General features: G+C 41.7%; 1 protein-coding gene across 1 annotated transcript in view; it reads right to left on the bottom strand.

Moving 5' to 3' along the window:
* Btbd9 (BTB domain containing 9) overlaps window positions 1-14594 on the bottom strand; it is a 340575-nt gene that overhangs the window by 270022 nt on the left and 55959 nt on the right. The window contains exon 6 of the mRNA XM_055607113.1: window positions 12904-13023. Coding sequence (XP_055463088.1) covers window positions 12904-13023 — 120 coding nt within the window. The remainder of the gene's footprint in view (window positions 1-12903; window positions 13024-14594) is intronic.

The raw sequence follows: 14594 nt of genomic DNA, 5'->3' as shown, positions 1-14594 counted from the left end.
TGTGTCTGCTTAGATAATCTCCTCTTTCAACCTAATTCCTGATGCCACTTAGGTCTCCATTAAAACATCTCTTCTTTAAAAGAGCTCCCTGAATGCCCAGTTTAAATAGCATCCCTGCTATATCTTAAGGCCCAGTTGTACTTTCTTTCTTCCCATTTATCACAGCTTACAAATACTCCTTCTCTTACAATAACTGTCTACTAACTCTCCTACTAAGCGGTAAATGCCACAAGGGCCAGGGCTGTGTTCCCTGTAGCTCTAGCATCTTGTCACGTAAGAAAGCAATTATTTCTTAGATGAATAAGGAAAAGTATACTTTGGCATTATTTGGGAAATTCAAACATTTTTCTGGAGAAAGTATTGTGACAGCTAATTTCAGGAGTAGAGGTGAGAGATGAATGTTTCAGAAAGAGGAAATAAACCACATGTTTGGTAGTAGTTAAAAGATTTTAATTCCAAAATTCAATACACTCCTGGCACCAAGAATGAAAGGAGCTCACGACGTAAACGCAAAGCAGGCACAGCTGCAGAGAGTACCACATTGCTCCTAAATAGTAACTCCACAACCAGCTTAGACAGGCTCTGGCTACCAGCACCAATGTATTTCTAGTGTCCTATGTTCTAAGCCTTGAGCTTTTGTTGATTCAACTTGTTTCTTCTCTGTATTCAGGCAGCCCTCGCCTGACACTGATTTTCGCTTTGAAATAACGCCATGGCTCCTCTCTTTCCCGATTTTAACTGAAGACGCTAATTCAACATGGGATTGGTGCAACCCTTCCCTAAGTGAGTGTCTTGGCCTTGGCGGTGTTGGCCTTAGGGCTGTGTAGAGCTCTTTCCATCCTGCTTCTAATCACACATTCTAGCAATAACCTTCTCCTTTGGAAGAGTTCCCCCTAACACTGTCCTAGTTGAGAATACTGTCCTAGAAGGGTCCTAAAGGGAACCTTAAAATCCTCTGCCCAAAACTCAATCCATCCTTACAGGCCTACTCAGATTTCTTCTCTATGACAATGCGTGCCCACATTACATTAGTCAGTGTTTTCCTTCTCTGTGACAGTGTGTCCATGTTCTATGAGTCAGCTTTCCCACTGAACCCAGATACTTAGGAGAGTTGACATAGGCAGCAAAGTTTTCTTTGACTCATGGTTTTAGTCGTTTCATACTGTTTCTAGGCCTGTGGTGGGCGCCAGCATGTCAAAGCAGAACTGCTAAGAATGAGCTGGTAGATGCAGGGCAAAGCTGCTTTAAAGCATGGTGGCCAGAAGCAGAGTCAAGCCAAGCTACAACAAACAAGACAGACCCTTCCAGGCCTCGTCCCAGTTACCTGCTTCCTCCAACTGGTGCCAGTTCTTTCCGTATCTGGCACCTCCCAATAAACCTATCACAGTATGAATCATGACATAATCACCTTCTGGGAGCCCCGATTCTGAACACCGCTGTACTGGGGACAAAGCCTTCAAAACATTAGGTTACTACAGCCTAGTCATAACACCAGTCAACAAACATATTAGTAGTATTATTATTAGCTTAATTTTATAAGTAACCTGTGCAATAAAACAAATGGGACACAGGACCTCACTTCGTAGCTAAAGAACCATCCTCCCGCTTCAGCCTCCTGAGTGCTGGGGCTAAAAGCACTTGCCACTATGCCCATCAGGAGACCATGGCATGCTTATCGTCTTGATAAAATTAAAAATAATACCTGCTGTTGAAAAGAATGTGGAAAAACAGGTGCCACTATACCCAGGCACAAAGACATTACTACAATGCTTGTGGGTGGAGACTTCTCTGTCAGTATAACCCTTTCACACCGTTTGCTCACAGGTCATCAGATAAATGTGTAAAGTTTACTGTCACTATAAACCAGGAACATCTTAAAGGTCCTTCCAACAGGCAACTGCTAACAGTAATACAGTTAATATACTCTGCTACTGTTGAAAGAGATAAATCAGATTTCATGTCCTAACAAAGGGCAGCCACAATCACAACAAGATAGTGGGAAGGTTTTAAAGAGTGTATGCTAAATGTTACTTTTCTTCTTGAAAAGTATTCAAGGTTAGCTTACAAACTAGCCAGTTTCATAATGGCGTCTTCTTCACACTTTCACTGTCACGCTGTCATTATACTTTGTTATTCCTCTACCTGCTCTCTGCTCCACTCTGTCCCATTTGTCCCCTTCTTGCTGGTCTCCTTCTTGTCCACAAATACTCTTCCTTTGTGCTTTCATGGTACATGTACTCAGCACCATTTCTTTCTCCTCCTCTTTCTATCTTAAGATGCTTTCTTCTATTCATAGTTGCCTTTCTACTTTTTTTCTACATTAATGTCCCACACACATACATAAGTTTATGTATGAGAGAATAAAAACAGTATTTGTCTGATCCTAGTTTATTTTGTTTAACATGACTTCTAGTTGCATATATTTTCCTGCAAATGTCATGACCTCATTCTTTATGGGCAAATAAAGTTCCACTGTATTATGTACCACATTTTATCAATTGATTTGTTGGTTGGACTGGCATCTAGGCTGGTGCCATTTCTTAGCCGATGTGTTATAATGTAACAATAAACATAAATACCCAAGTGTTGATTTTGAGTCTTTTGTGTGCCTATCCACCAGTATTTTGGCTAGAGTATAGACAAGTTTTTTTGTTTGGTTTGGGTTTTTGTTTGTTTTGTTTTGTTGCTTTTTGAGACAGGGTTTCTCTGTGTAGCCTTGGCTGTCCTGGACTTACTTGATAGACCAGGATGGCCTTAAACTCACAGCAATATGCCTTCTTCTGCCTCCCTGAGTGCTGAGATTAAATGCCACCACACCTAGCCAGTTTTTGTTCTCAGAAGGAAGCTCTGACCCTGCCTTCATGTTTACACTCCCACTAGCAGTTTTCTCGCCCTACGTCAACATCCCTGTCTTGATAAAGCACTTCTGACTGGGGTGAAGCGGAGTCTCACCAAATACCATTTTACCAATGACATATTTATGACTATAATTGGAAAAAAGACAGTAATCCAGGTGCAGTGGCCCACACCTGTAATCCCAGCACTTGGAAAGGCAGAGGCAGTTGGATCTCTGTGAGTTCAAGGCCAGCCTGGACTACAAAGTGAGTCCAGAGCAGCCAAGGCTACACAGAGAAACCCTGTCTCGAAAAACCAGAAAGAAAGAAAGAAAGAGAAAGAGAAAGAAAGAAAAGAAAGAAGAGACAGTGCACACTATATATTCTAGTGAACATGTCAAAAAACTAAGTAAAATTTCTATAATCATATTTTAAAGTGATCACAGATTGTAAAAATCTCAATAGCCAAGTTTATTAATCCAGATCTTAAGCTTTTTAATTTCTTTAAAGTAGGCTTATACATCTACCATCTTTATTTCAGCCAAATATCATGAGTTTGAATATTGCTCTTAGCCTAGAGAAATCAATGGTAAAAAGAAAGCTTACAGAAAAATATTTTTGTTTTACAGCTTACAGTGTAAAATGAATCACACTGAAAATTTGTCCCTTGAAATAAAAGAAAACAATATGTTTACACAAAGAACATGCCCCAAAGTTCTCTAATAAAGAAAAGTGTTTAATCAAAATATTTGTTGACAGCTGGTTAGTACTGATCTAAAGCAGAAAAGAAAATCAGTGTCATTGTAGCCCTTTGTTTTAGGTACAAGAGCTGAATATGCAAATTAGCCCAAAATGGAGCCTCATTATCTGTTTTACACTTCAAGTGTGATTTTAAGCACTGTAGGTACACACACACAGAGACACACACACCACTGAATGCACATCTATCTCAACAAACCATGCACATCATCTGTTCAGAACAGGGAGCCACACGCATGCTTCTACAACATTAACTGCAAGGCAGATGGCAGGCACTGATCAACAGACACAAAATAAACCCCCTAAGTCCTACTCCCTCAAACAGTCCCTCTCATTTCTTTCCTTTAGAAAAATATCAAGCAGCTTTTCCTTACTGTTGATTTGCAACTCCACGGTTACAATGAGCAACGCAAAGGAGATTTCAAAGAGGGACAAATGTTTCTTAGCACAGATTTGCTTTCATAGTCTGAGGAGATAACACTAACTTTGAAATTCACAGTATACTGTATTTTTATCAGTATCTAATGTGAAAATGAGCTCTTTCTATAACTGGAGGTTTAGCTTTCAAAATATATAATTACTGATCATTTTAGTCTGCATCACATTTCTTTTGCAGGGTGAAATGAACTAAAACAGCTGCTACTTCCTAATAGCTTTATAATGTGCAGAGAATTTCTAAGACTATCCGAAATTAAACCTACAGCTTCCCATCAGGCAGAACATATTCATGTATACGTATGACCCACATTATTTGGAAGAACAATTATTAACTTATAAAATTACAATTTGAAGCATAATGAAGGAAAGCTGCTAAGGAAAGCCCTGCCACTCTTCACGGAGGTCAGAGACAGCAAGTCCACACTGATTAGCGCCCATACCCTCTGCCGCACCTGGGCTGAAGGAAGCCCAAGTGTTCCTGCTGCCCCCATTCCCTGCAGAGATCGAGCCCTCTATTTTCATACTGGGAGATGAATTTTTAGAAGGTGAACCAAGCCTGGAACTCTGCCCAGAATTTCTGGCAGCCGCCAGGCAATCTGGTTTTACTGTTGGTCTGCTCTCCCCTGAGCTGACCTTGCTAACCTTGCTCTAGAGAGAGCACCCTGATCTGGGGATTGTGTACCATTTATAATCATCACCAAGAAAGCGCTGATTACTTTATTAACCATGGGACTTGTATGCATAGTTCTTTTTAAACATGTTTCTGTACGATGAAATAGTAAAAAATCTTGTTTCCTCGTATCTCTTTTTAACAATGGGGGGAGAAGGACCAGCAATATTAAGAGTGTTTTCCAGAAAAACCTATTATTCAAGCAGCTGCATCCAAGGATGTTAAGAGGGCCAAGGAGAATCAAATGTCTGAAAAGTAGTGCCTTCAGGAATGTAAAGCAAGGCCCAGGAACCACAAAATAATTAGACAAGTGCACAGGGTATATTCTGTAATTGACGGGCACACTGGGCAACTCAGCCTATAAATATTAAAGGTCAGAGCAATCACGGCGAGGCCGTGCAGATGAGGTCTGAATGTACACAGGCCTAGCTCCCTGCTGAGAGGATTACTAACAACCAGCAGCCCCTAGATTGCTAGCTCCAAAGCAAGCACGATCAGAGGCAACTGTCACGTTCAGGAAGGCTGTATCCAAGCTTGCTTCCTAGCTGTCCTCCGGCTTTCTTATCTGCCCAAGCTCCCCTCAGCAGAGCTTCCATCATTGATACCACTTTCTTATCCACTAGACGCAGGGCTGACAGTCTTGGAAACTCTTCTCCAGAACTGCCATTCTCAGTGTGTTCTCACTCCCAGTTCCTTCATCTTTGCTCTGTTTCCCATGTTGGCATTCCCTGGTGACCACTCGGGAGCTCAATGTTCTGGGTAGCTTTGCCTTTACTCCTACTCTGTGTCTACTCAACAGACACACTACCCAACGCCCAATAGCTCGGCATCTGTCTACTGGTTCTGGATTTCCTGAGTGTCATTACTAAGTTCTGGAGGAGCAGATTACAAAAGGGGATCTCATTCCTGACATTCATGCTCACATTCCCACACAGAGCGCAAAGCGCAGTGACATGCTTACAAAGGATAATTTTTTCTCTAAAAAAAAAAAAAATATATATATATATATATATATATATATATATATATATACACACACACACACACACACACACACACACACACACACCAAATCAAATCTTGGCTCCAAAAAAAGAGACACTGTTCAGTTCCCAGAAATTTTTTTACTATCCTCTGACAAGTAGCCCAGTTAATAGTTCATCACAGAAAATACTTTAGTTTTATATGGAAAGAAAAGTTTAAAAACAGAACTTTAAATAAAAGCAAGAAGAGTCGAGGGATCTACAGTTACACAAGGCAACACAGAAAGGCTGCCATTCACGTCCTCTAGCCTGAAGATAAAGGTGGGAAGCATGGGCGCGCACTAGGGGCCAGACTGCAGAAACAGAAGAAGGGAACACGGGCTAGCAGAGCCATGCACAGCCTGCCTTCCAGTGTCCTGTGTGCAGACAATGTCCTTCCCTGCACTTTGCTTTCTTTGCATGACCCCTAAGACTCAGTTCACATTCTCTCCACAGGAGGACCCCATCACTATGGTATTGCACCTTTCATATTTTACTGTCAATTTTTAATTTCTTATATTTATTAATTGATTGGGGGGCACTAAATACATGTCATGGTGCACATGTGGGGGTCAGAGGAAACTTGTGGGGTTGGTTCTCTCCTTCTACCATGTGGGACTTGGGGAGCAAACTCAGGTCACCAAGCTTGGCAGCAAGCACCTTTACCCACTGAGCCATCTCTTGAGCATTGCTTTATCGGATTTTAGTAGACTGCCATCTCCATTACATCATGAGTCTCGAGAGGAACAACTGCATTTTAACAACTGACGTAGATACCTCCAACAAATGGTGTCAGATCAATGTCTGAACAGATAAATCCTTTAGCAACAAAATACATATTGAGAAGGGGTAAATCATGAAAAGGGATGTTTGATAACTGATCCAGGAGGTACATCTACTTGGGGAACCTAACTGCTTGGGAAGCAACTGCTAACAGAACAAAATATAGTTCTTTCCCCTCCATAATGAAACTCAGCAACTGGTATTTGTGATAATAACAGGTTATTAGTGCCATTAGCATCATCTTCAAGCAATGAGCTTATTAAGACACACTCTAAAATTACAAAACAAAATGCGAAGGAAAAGGACAGCCCTGATCTATTTTCTCATGTCCAATCCACCATTGTACACAAAAGAAACTCAAATCGTTATTATCCTTTAAACCAACAAAATAAAGTAAAAAGGCCTGAATTCAATTGAATAACTCATGCATAAACAGCCATTTCTCAAAGGTCTTCTTGCAAATAAAGCACAGTATTTTAGAGCTTTTTGTTTGGTTTTGCTGTGGCTTTTTTTCCCCTAATAAGAGGATTCTAGGTGAAAATAATAAATAATTTCTCAATTTTAAAAAAGGCCACTCAAGATGTGAAAAGATCTTGAGAAAAAAAATTTCATAATATATGTTGTTTCTTTCTAAATATAGCTGAAGCAAAACAAACCAGGAAGTAAGAAAACAGGGCCCACACTATGATAACAAAAGCCTAAAATGATCTTAAGAGGAAGTGAGGGACAAAACATTTAAAGTTCTATTGACAAAATGACAAAGCATACCTAGACCAAGGATTGCCAAATGCTCTTTGGAGCGTTTTTAAAAAAGAAAACTTCCCCAATTGCTCATCATCATTAGCAAGCAGGAGCTTGTACACTGGGTGGCTGTGACCAGCTAGAGCAGAGCAGCCTTTGGTAACAGAAATGGTAAGTACCCTGCAGTATTTGTGGAAATGACTCTTCCCACAGGGGTACAATGCTCCCCAAAAGGGCAGCAAGAGCATCTTCTAGCTCCTCGGGTCTGCAGCTCCGGAGTGGAGTTGTTCCTTTGTTTTGCTAGGGTTGATCAGGTTAGGTTTTGGGTTTGGTTTTTGCTTTGTCTTAACCCTGGAGTCTGAGCCCAGGGACTTATGCATGGTGAGGTGGTCCTACGACGCTGTGCAGCCAAGAGCTGCTTCTGTACCTCCCACAAGTAGCAGCTGTGTACGACACGGATTCAGACCTTTGCTTAAAAACTCAGCTCTCCGATGCTCAAGGTCTTCATCAATACCACAGTAGAGTCATTTTCCCTCCCATAAGGCTGCTGTGAGAATCCCACAGGGGGATAGTGTGCCTAGTCCACAGCAAGTGCTCAATAAAAAGTAGGCTGCTCCCTTTCCAGCCTCCCTCAGCCCTCTTACTTTCTCCTTGTATCTGCATTCCTCCTTCCTTCTGTTTTTCTGACTCCTCATCAACAGACAGTGAATCTGTTACTCTCTTATTTATTTCGAAGTTCCAAAAGAAGGCCTGAGCACCTGGCTTGTAAGGGCTGGGAGAACTCTACTCTGGAACCCCACGCATCCTCTCTCTGCTTTGTAGTCCCTGACTCCTGAGCTTGCCAGCACACAGTGGACAGCCACAACGCTAAGCATAACTAATGCTTCCCAGCAGCAGCAGACTTAAACAGTACAAATAGCTTCACGTGTTATTTCACAAATCACAGACTTCAGAACAATTTATATTTAAATACGGTTTTATTTAAAAAATCATTTCAAATTCTCTTCTGCTCTAAGTAAAATAGTTATAATTTAGTGACACCATGTGGCTATGTTTTGCTTTGCATTCTTAGAAAAAAATGCTCCTCTCTAGGAAGGTTGCTCTGTGCTAGTTCAATTATGACATCAAAGTTACAGGAAGAACAACTGAAACTCGGTGTTGGCTATTTCTTTAAAGTGGAACCCTTCCTACTCCTTTCATATCTGAAGAGGGCATTTCCCAAATGGTTGAGTTTTCTGATCCCATGAGGAGGGCAAAGACTGAGCATAACTGACTAGGAAACTAAAGCCTCCAGGTGAACTGCTCAATTATGCCAGTGTTTGACTTGAAAAGCAAATAAATGTTGTCTGTGCCCAGTCGGTGGATGAGATGGGGCTCCGGGAGCAGAAAATGAACAAAGACACACATGCATCCACACGCTGCCGGCATGGAGGGAGAGAATGCCTCCATAAAGAGAAACGCTTCTTCTCTCATTTGTTGTATTTCTCTCCCGGATCTGAAGCCCTGTGAAGGTACCATAATCTAATGAGAACAGGTGGGGGAAATGCTACAGCTAATGACAGCAGGAATGAGGGGGAACCGAAATGTATGGTAGCAATAAAAGAGATTCAAATGCCTTATGCCAACAATGGTACAGTTTTAGCACACATCTAATGAGGCTTCCTACAGAAGACCAGCTCTTGTGGACAGCATCCAACATACAAAAAAAAAAAAAAAAGCCTACATGTCCAGAGCAAAGACCAGATAATACCACTTCCTGTATCTCAGCTTACACCACTACCACCCTGGCAACCTCACTTAAAAATACATGCCTGCTCCCGCTGATCCCTACTTATAAATTTGTGTGTATGCTTCTCTAATTGATGAATGCAGAAACCCTGACAGCCATCAGTGTTACAACCTCAGGATTAAGTACAACGAATAGTACAAAGTAGGTGCTTATTTGCTGAATGAGTAAGTGGTGGATGACGAATGAAGAGATTTTTTTTTTTTTCTGAGCTAGTGAAGCATGCCAAAATCCCTGTTCTGAGCAAAAACAGAGCCTCTCTAGTGAGATATTTCTCATCACTGAAGGCCTCTAATGTAACCCCCGAGACTAGAAAGGCAGACTAGCAGATGCTCTGCAACACCCCTGCCTTTTTCTGTGACATACTTGGCACGTTATAATTTCTCACTCTAAGAAAATAGGAGTAAGGAGGGAACGGAAACAACAGTAATTCAAACAGTCAACAGGAATCAAAGGAAATCACTGTTAAAAGAGCCAAGCCTATGCTAGATAGAATTCAGCACATGAGAGACAAGGCCAGTCTCATCAGGTGGTAAGCAATCATTGTTAAATGAACAACCCTAAGCCAGCTGTCCCAACCTAACCCAACCTGAACTGAACATTTGATTATAAAGAGTTTTTAAAGTATTAGGAAAACATGCAGCATTGGATTTAGCATTGGATTGATGAACACCATTTTGTTTGGTTTTGGTTTTTGGTTTTTCAAGACACGGTTTCTCTGTGTAGCCTTGGCTATCCTGTACTCACCTTGTAGACAGGCTGGCCTAGAACTCACAGCGATCCGCCTGCCTCTGCCTCCCTGAGTGCTGGAATTGAGTCTCTATTTTCAACCAGACATCATTCTCAGTACTTGTCACAAATAATGCTGCTCCTGCTCTTTATGGCTGTGGGTACCAGGCTGAGAAAGGCACAGATTCACCACGGGACAAGGATGTGACGTGAAGCCAAGGTTATGGTGAACTCCCTCTACAGCACAGCTCAGTTTCAGACCACAATGCTGACTTACTCTTGCCTAGTCTCAGAAAGAAGTGTAGGTTATCTCCCACACCTTGATTTATAAAAATATCACCCTTTTCAATGTAACATGAAATCTGCAATCCATACAAAACATTCAAAACCTTCAATATGAACCTCAAATTTCACTTTCCTAAGCAAAGCCAGCTCTGAAACTATAGAACTATTTGCCATCTCGGGGAGTTTGTCACCACTCACACCCTCATGATGAAGGCACTGCTCAGATCAGAGAATGTTCACGTCAACGCTGAATTAATCTCTCACCATCACAGTCAGTGCCTCCCACTGCAAAAGCCAGACTGTGTACAGCGTAGCTGTTGCACACAATGCCCAGTCTAAGTACTGTGCAACAGGACCAAGACTTAAAATCCAGACTCCGTGTCCCTAAGAGCCTGTAATTTTACTATCAGAGGCAAAACCAAAACAAACACAAAAGACTCTAAAGAATAAAAGTGACATACGAATATGCAAATTAACTAACATAATAAAAATTACACCTTTACATGCTAAGGAAGTATTTGCAGAGTGAAGTCCCAGCAAGAAGTTCATTTAGAACATTGTTTAAGCAGGCAATAAATGATTATGAAGGAAAACCAAAGCATCCTTGGATAATAAGGTCTAATTCTTAGGTTCATTTTAAAATACTGTTAGAGCAAAAAACCTAACTCAAGAAACAGAATTTATGAATAAATGTAGTAGCTATGTTTAACTGGTTATCACTTCTAAAGCTTTCTTATTAATGTGGATACTAAGATCCCTCCCTTCTTTTGCTACCACCATCTCTCGGGCCAGCTTTGCTCAGATTTCTGACGTACTGAGAGCTGATGTATTGTACAAGTCCCCATGGGCACACGTATCTGAATGTTTGGTCCTCAGTTGCTGGAACTGTTTAGCAAAGATTAGGGAGTGTGGCCTTGGAGGAAGCTTGGCACTGGGGCCGTCCATGCTGTGTGTCCGTGTGTGTGTGTGTGTGTGTGTGCGCGCGCGCGCGCGCGCGCGCAAGAGAGAGAGACTGGTGGGAAGCAGTGTCCACTCTCAGCTGCTGCTCCTCTAAGCATCATGCCTGGCATGCTGCCTGCTGCCTGCTCTCACAATGGTCATGGACTCGCCTTCCGAAACTGTAAACCTCCAATAAATCTTCTCCTAAGTCGCTTTGGTCATGTGTTTTTCCACAGCAACTAAAAAGTAACTAAGACATGTACTAAAACAAAAGCTGGCAGCACAAATAACACAAAAAATGACTCTAGCAAAGTCAGGTCCACTAGGAGATTTGAAAGAAGAGGAGGAGGAAGAGGAGGAAAAGGAAGAAAGAGCAAACGCCTAAGGCCAAGCATGTTTTCTAAAAGCTAGAGAGCCTGACTGAAGGCAGGTCTCCCTAGCTGTGTGTGTGGGGGGGGGGGGGGGGAGCAGAGCTGGAGTCATGATACTTGGTTCTAGGAGTTGTGTTCCTATTGTTTCAAATTACATCCAAATGCACTGTCCTACCATCCATGTCAAATGCGTAGACTGAGACACTGCTTATTTTTTAATCTGCTGCAACCATTACAACCTGAGTCAGTGCCTACTTGACCTCCTCCATATCGGACCCTCTCATTCTCCAAACATCTGGAGGGCAGCGCAGAGATACGGAATCTTCACACAATTTCTTGCCCTTCTTATATTAGTCCATTCAGAACTCCTCAGGGTAAAACAACAACTGCCAGACCTGAGACGCTTTAGTCCCTCTTTGAGGAAATGAAATTGATTTTCTTCATTTTCACACAAGAGGATCCCTGGGTAGCAATACCGTGTCCAGTCACACCCACAATAAAAATGGAGGTAATATCTCTGTACTAGCTCAGTGACTACACGGTTTTGTGAAATTCTTGTGCTGATAGTTATCTATTACTTCACAGAGGTGACTCCTGACCAGGAGTCTGAGCCAGGGACAGTCTCAGCAGCTCCATGTCAGTCACAACTATAAGTCAGGGTGGATGACATCTGATGTGGGGAGGTAGGTGAGGTGATGAAGAGGGGCCAGCTCCACATTCTTCCTGCTCCACCCACCATTTCTCTTCCCTTCTCTCCAATCCTCACTATATGAGCCTGCCATTTTCTGTCTTTAAGCTCTTGAAGATTATCAAAGGGCACTGTCCGATGGGAAAATGAACAGATCTACATAATTTTCAGGGAACTTGAGCCACCTTTTCTGGCTTCCAACTTCATTACCTTATATGTCTTTCGGAACTACAGAAGTTTAGATTAGGGTTTTTACCTATAGAATATAAGCTATTAGACCAGAAACCTTTCAATATCCAATATCCTTTAAAACAATCTTAACACAGCATTGCCAAACAACAGGATCAGCTGGTACTGAAGGATGTGAACATGAAGACTGTCAGCTAAGCCAGCCCTGTGACTTTGCTTGACCCCACTCACAACACCTGCTGTCAAACCACACCTGCCACCATCCCCTCATGTGGAAAAGGCCCAAGTGTGTGCACCAGGCACACCAGCATCCAGAGCCCTCCTGCTGGCTCTGGGCACCACCAGGAAGCCTTCAGGACACTCTTTCCCAGGTGTTAAGGCAACAACACTCTGTCAGCACAGCTGCTTTCTCTGTGTGGACAGCAGGGAGTGCACGGGCTCGCCTACCTCTCAAGGGCCTGCTTCTTCATGGTCTTCACTTTCCACAGAAAAACATGGCACAAAACACAGACAGTTCCATCGTGCACTCCACACACTAAGGTGGCTAGCTCCCCCTACGGGTTTTTGTTTTCTGGGGAGTTGTGTTTATTTTGTTTTGTTTTTTGAGAGCAGTCTCCTCATACTCCAAATGTCCTTAAATAAAGATAAAATTTATTAAGAAGCACTTACCTGCAGACACGAGCAGGGAAATACAACTTTTGCCAAGACCGACACAGGTAATGTGAATGATCTATCACCCTGATCCAATCAAGTTCGTCCATGGACACTTCAATAAAGTAGGAATAAGAACTGTGAAGAAGAAAAAATATGGCACAGTGACAATACAAAACCAAAGTAAAATATTAAAAGGTGCCAACACATAGAATTCACTAATTATTTTTTCTTTTTTTAGTCACATTTATCAAATTTAGGTAACAATGAAAGCTGTATAAAAGCCTCTACTGAGGCATTTACCCAATGTATTAAAATTTTCTCTCAGCTGACTGTCTGTCAAATCAAATGATCAACTGCTTAAAAACAAAATAAAACGCAAGATTGCTTTTCTTTATATTGCCAAAATTCCACGGCCATTCCAGATTAGCAGAGAATAAAGCCAAGAGAAAGGAAATGAGGAAAGCCTCGGCCATATTAGCAGAGCAATAAAGTCAAGAGGGAGGGAAGGAGAGACCGAAAAAATAGGAGAGTTTCAGGGATGAGAACAGAGAAGCAGGTAAGTACCCTCTCCTCCTTCCATGGCCCCTGGCCTAGGTGCTCCACACTCCCCCTTCGCAGTGGGGAAAACTAAGTGGAATGACAGAATGGTTCCCCACAGAAGCCAGCCTACCCCCAGCTACCTCTCAGTCTCCTACCACACCACACTTAAAGGCAGCCTGCTGGAAAGTACATGACGTGGGTGAAAAGATAATGCTTGTTTCTTCTGGATGAAACTTGGAACTTACCAGCTAATAACCTGGCGGTAATGAAAACAGCCCATCACCCTCCCAGGACCATTACATGCTGGTCCCACACTGAACAAATCTGTATTTCCTTGTCATGAACCAAATTTAAATTTGAGATGCAGTTATTACTTGTACAGTAATATCAACAGGAACAATCTTGGAAGATTTAGGTGATCATAAATGTCAGCCTGCAGCCCACAGTTGTGACCAGAAAAGGTCAGCTTATTTTGTGTCATCCCCTCATTTTCTGCTGTCTCCTCAACTCCCATTCATTTTATCGCTCAGTCTCAAACTGGTTATAACCTTTTATTGAACCTCTCTGGGTTATCAGTAATGTGGGATATAATTTTACAACACATCAGAATCTTTTTGGCTTAAGATTTTGAATTTTTCACCTTTGCTTCAAATGTTAGCAGTGTTTATAAGAAAAGAACACAGTAAAGCTAAGTCTTCTGTGGATGTAATACAGATACTAAAATAAAGTGGCCTATAAATATTTAACACCACGGAAACAAAAAGCAGCAGCTTTCAGGTTCAAGCACACTAACCTTTTCCTTTATCATTTTTATACCAATTTCATTATTAATTAGATGAATGAGATATATATATAAAGCCTTTAGAATGCCTACCATGTGCAAGTCATGAAAGTGCAATACATATATTATTATTACATTGTTATTATTAACCAGGGACTCTTGGAAATGAGAAATATGAATTAACTCCAACCTTTCTGTCAATTATGCTTCAAATACCCACCAAGATACATGTCAGGAAATATATTTATTTTTTAAAAAGATGTTTTAAGAGTGTGTGAGTGTGAATGTGTGAGTGTGTGTACATATGGAGTGAGTGAGTGTGTGTGTCTGTGTGTGTGTCTGTGTGTGTGTGTGTGTGTGTGTGTGTGTGTGTGTGTGTGTGTGT

This window comes from Psammomys obesus, unplaced genomic scaffold (assembly GCF_907164565.1).
Source record: "Psammomys obesus unplaced genomic scaffold, mPsaObe1.curated_primary_1811, whole genome shotgun sequence".
Classification (NCBI taxonomy): Eukaryota; Metazoa; Chordata; class Mammalia; order Rodentia; family Muridae; genus Psammomys; species Psammomys obesus.
Note: the sequence above shows the minus strand (reverse complement) of the source record. Positions and strands in the feature narration are given on the sequence as shown.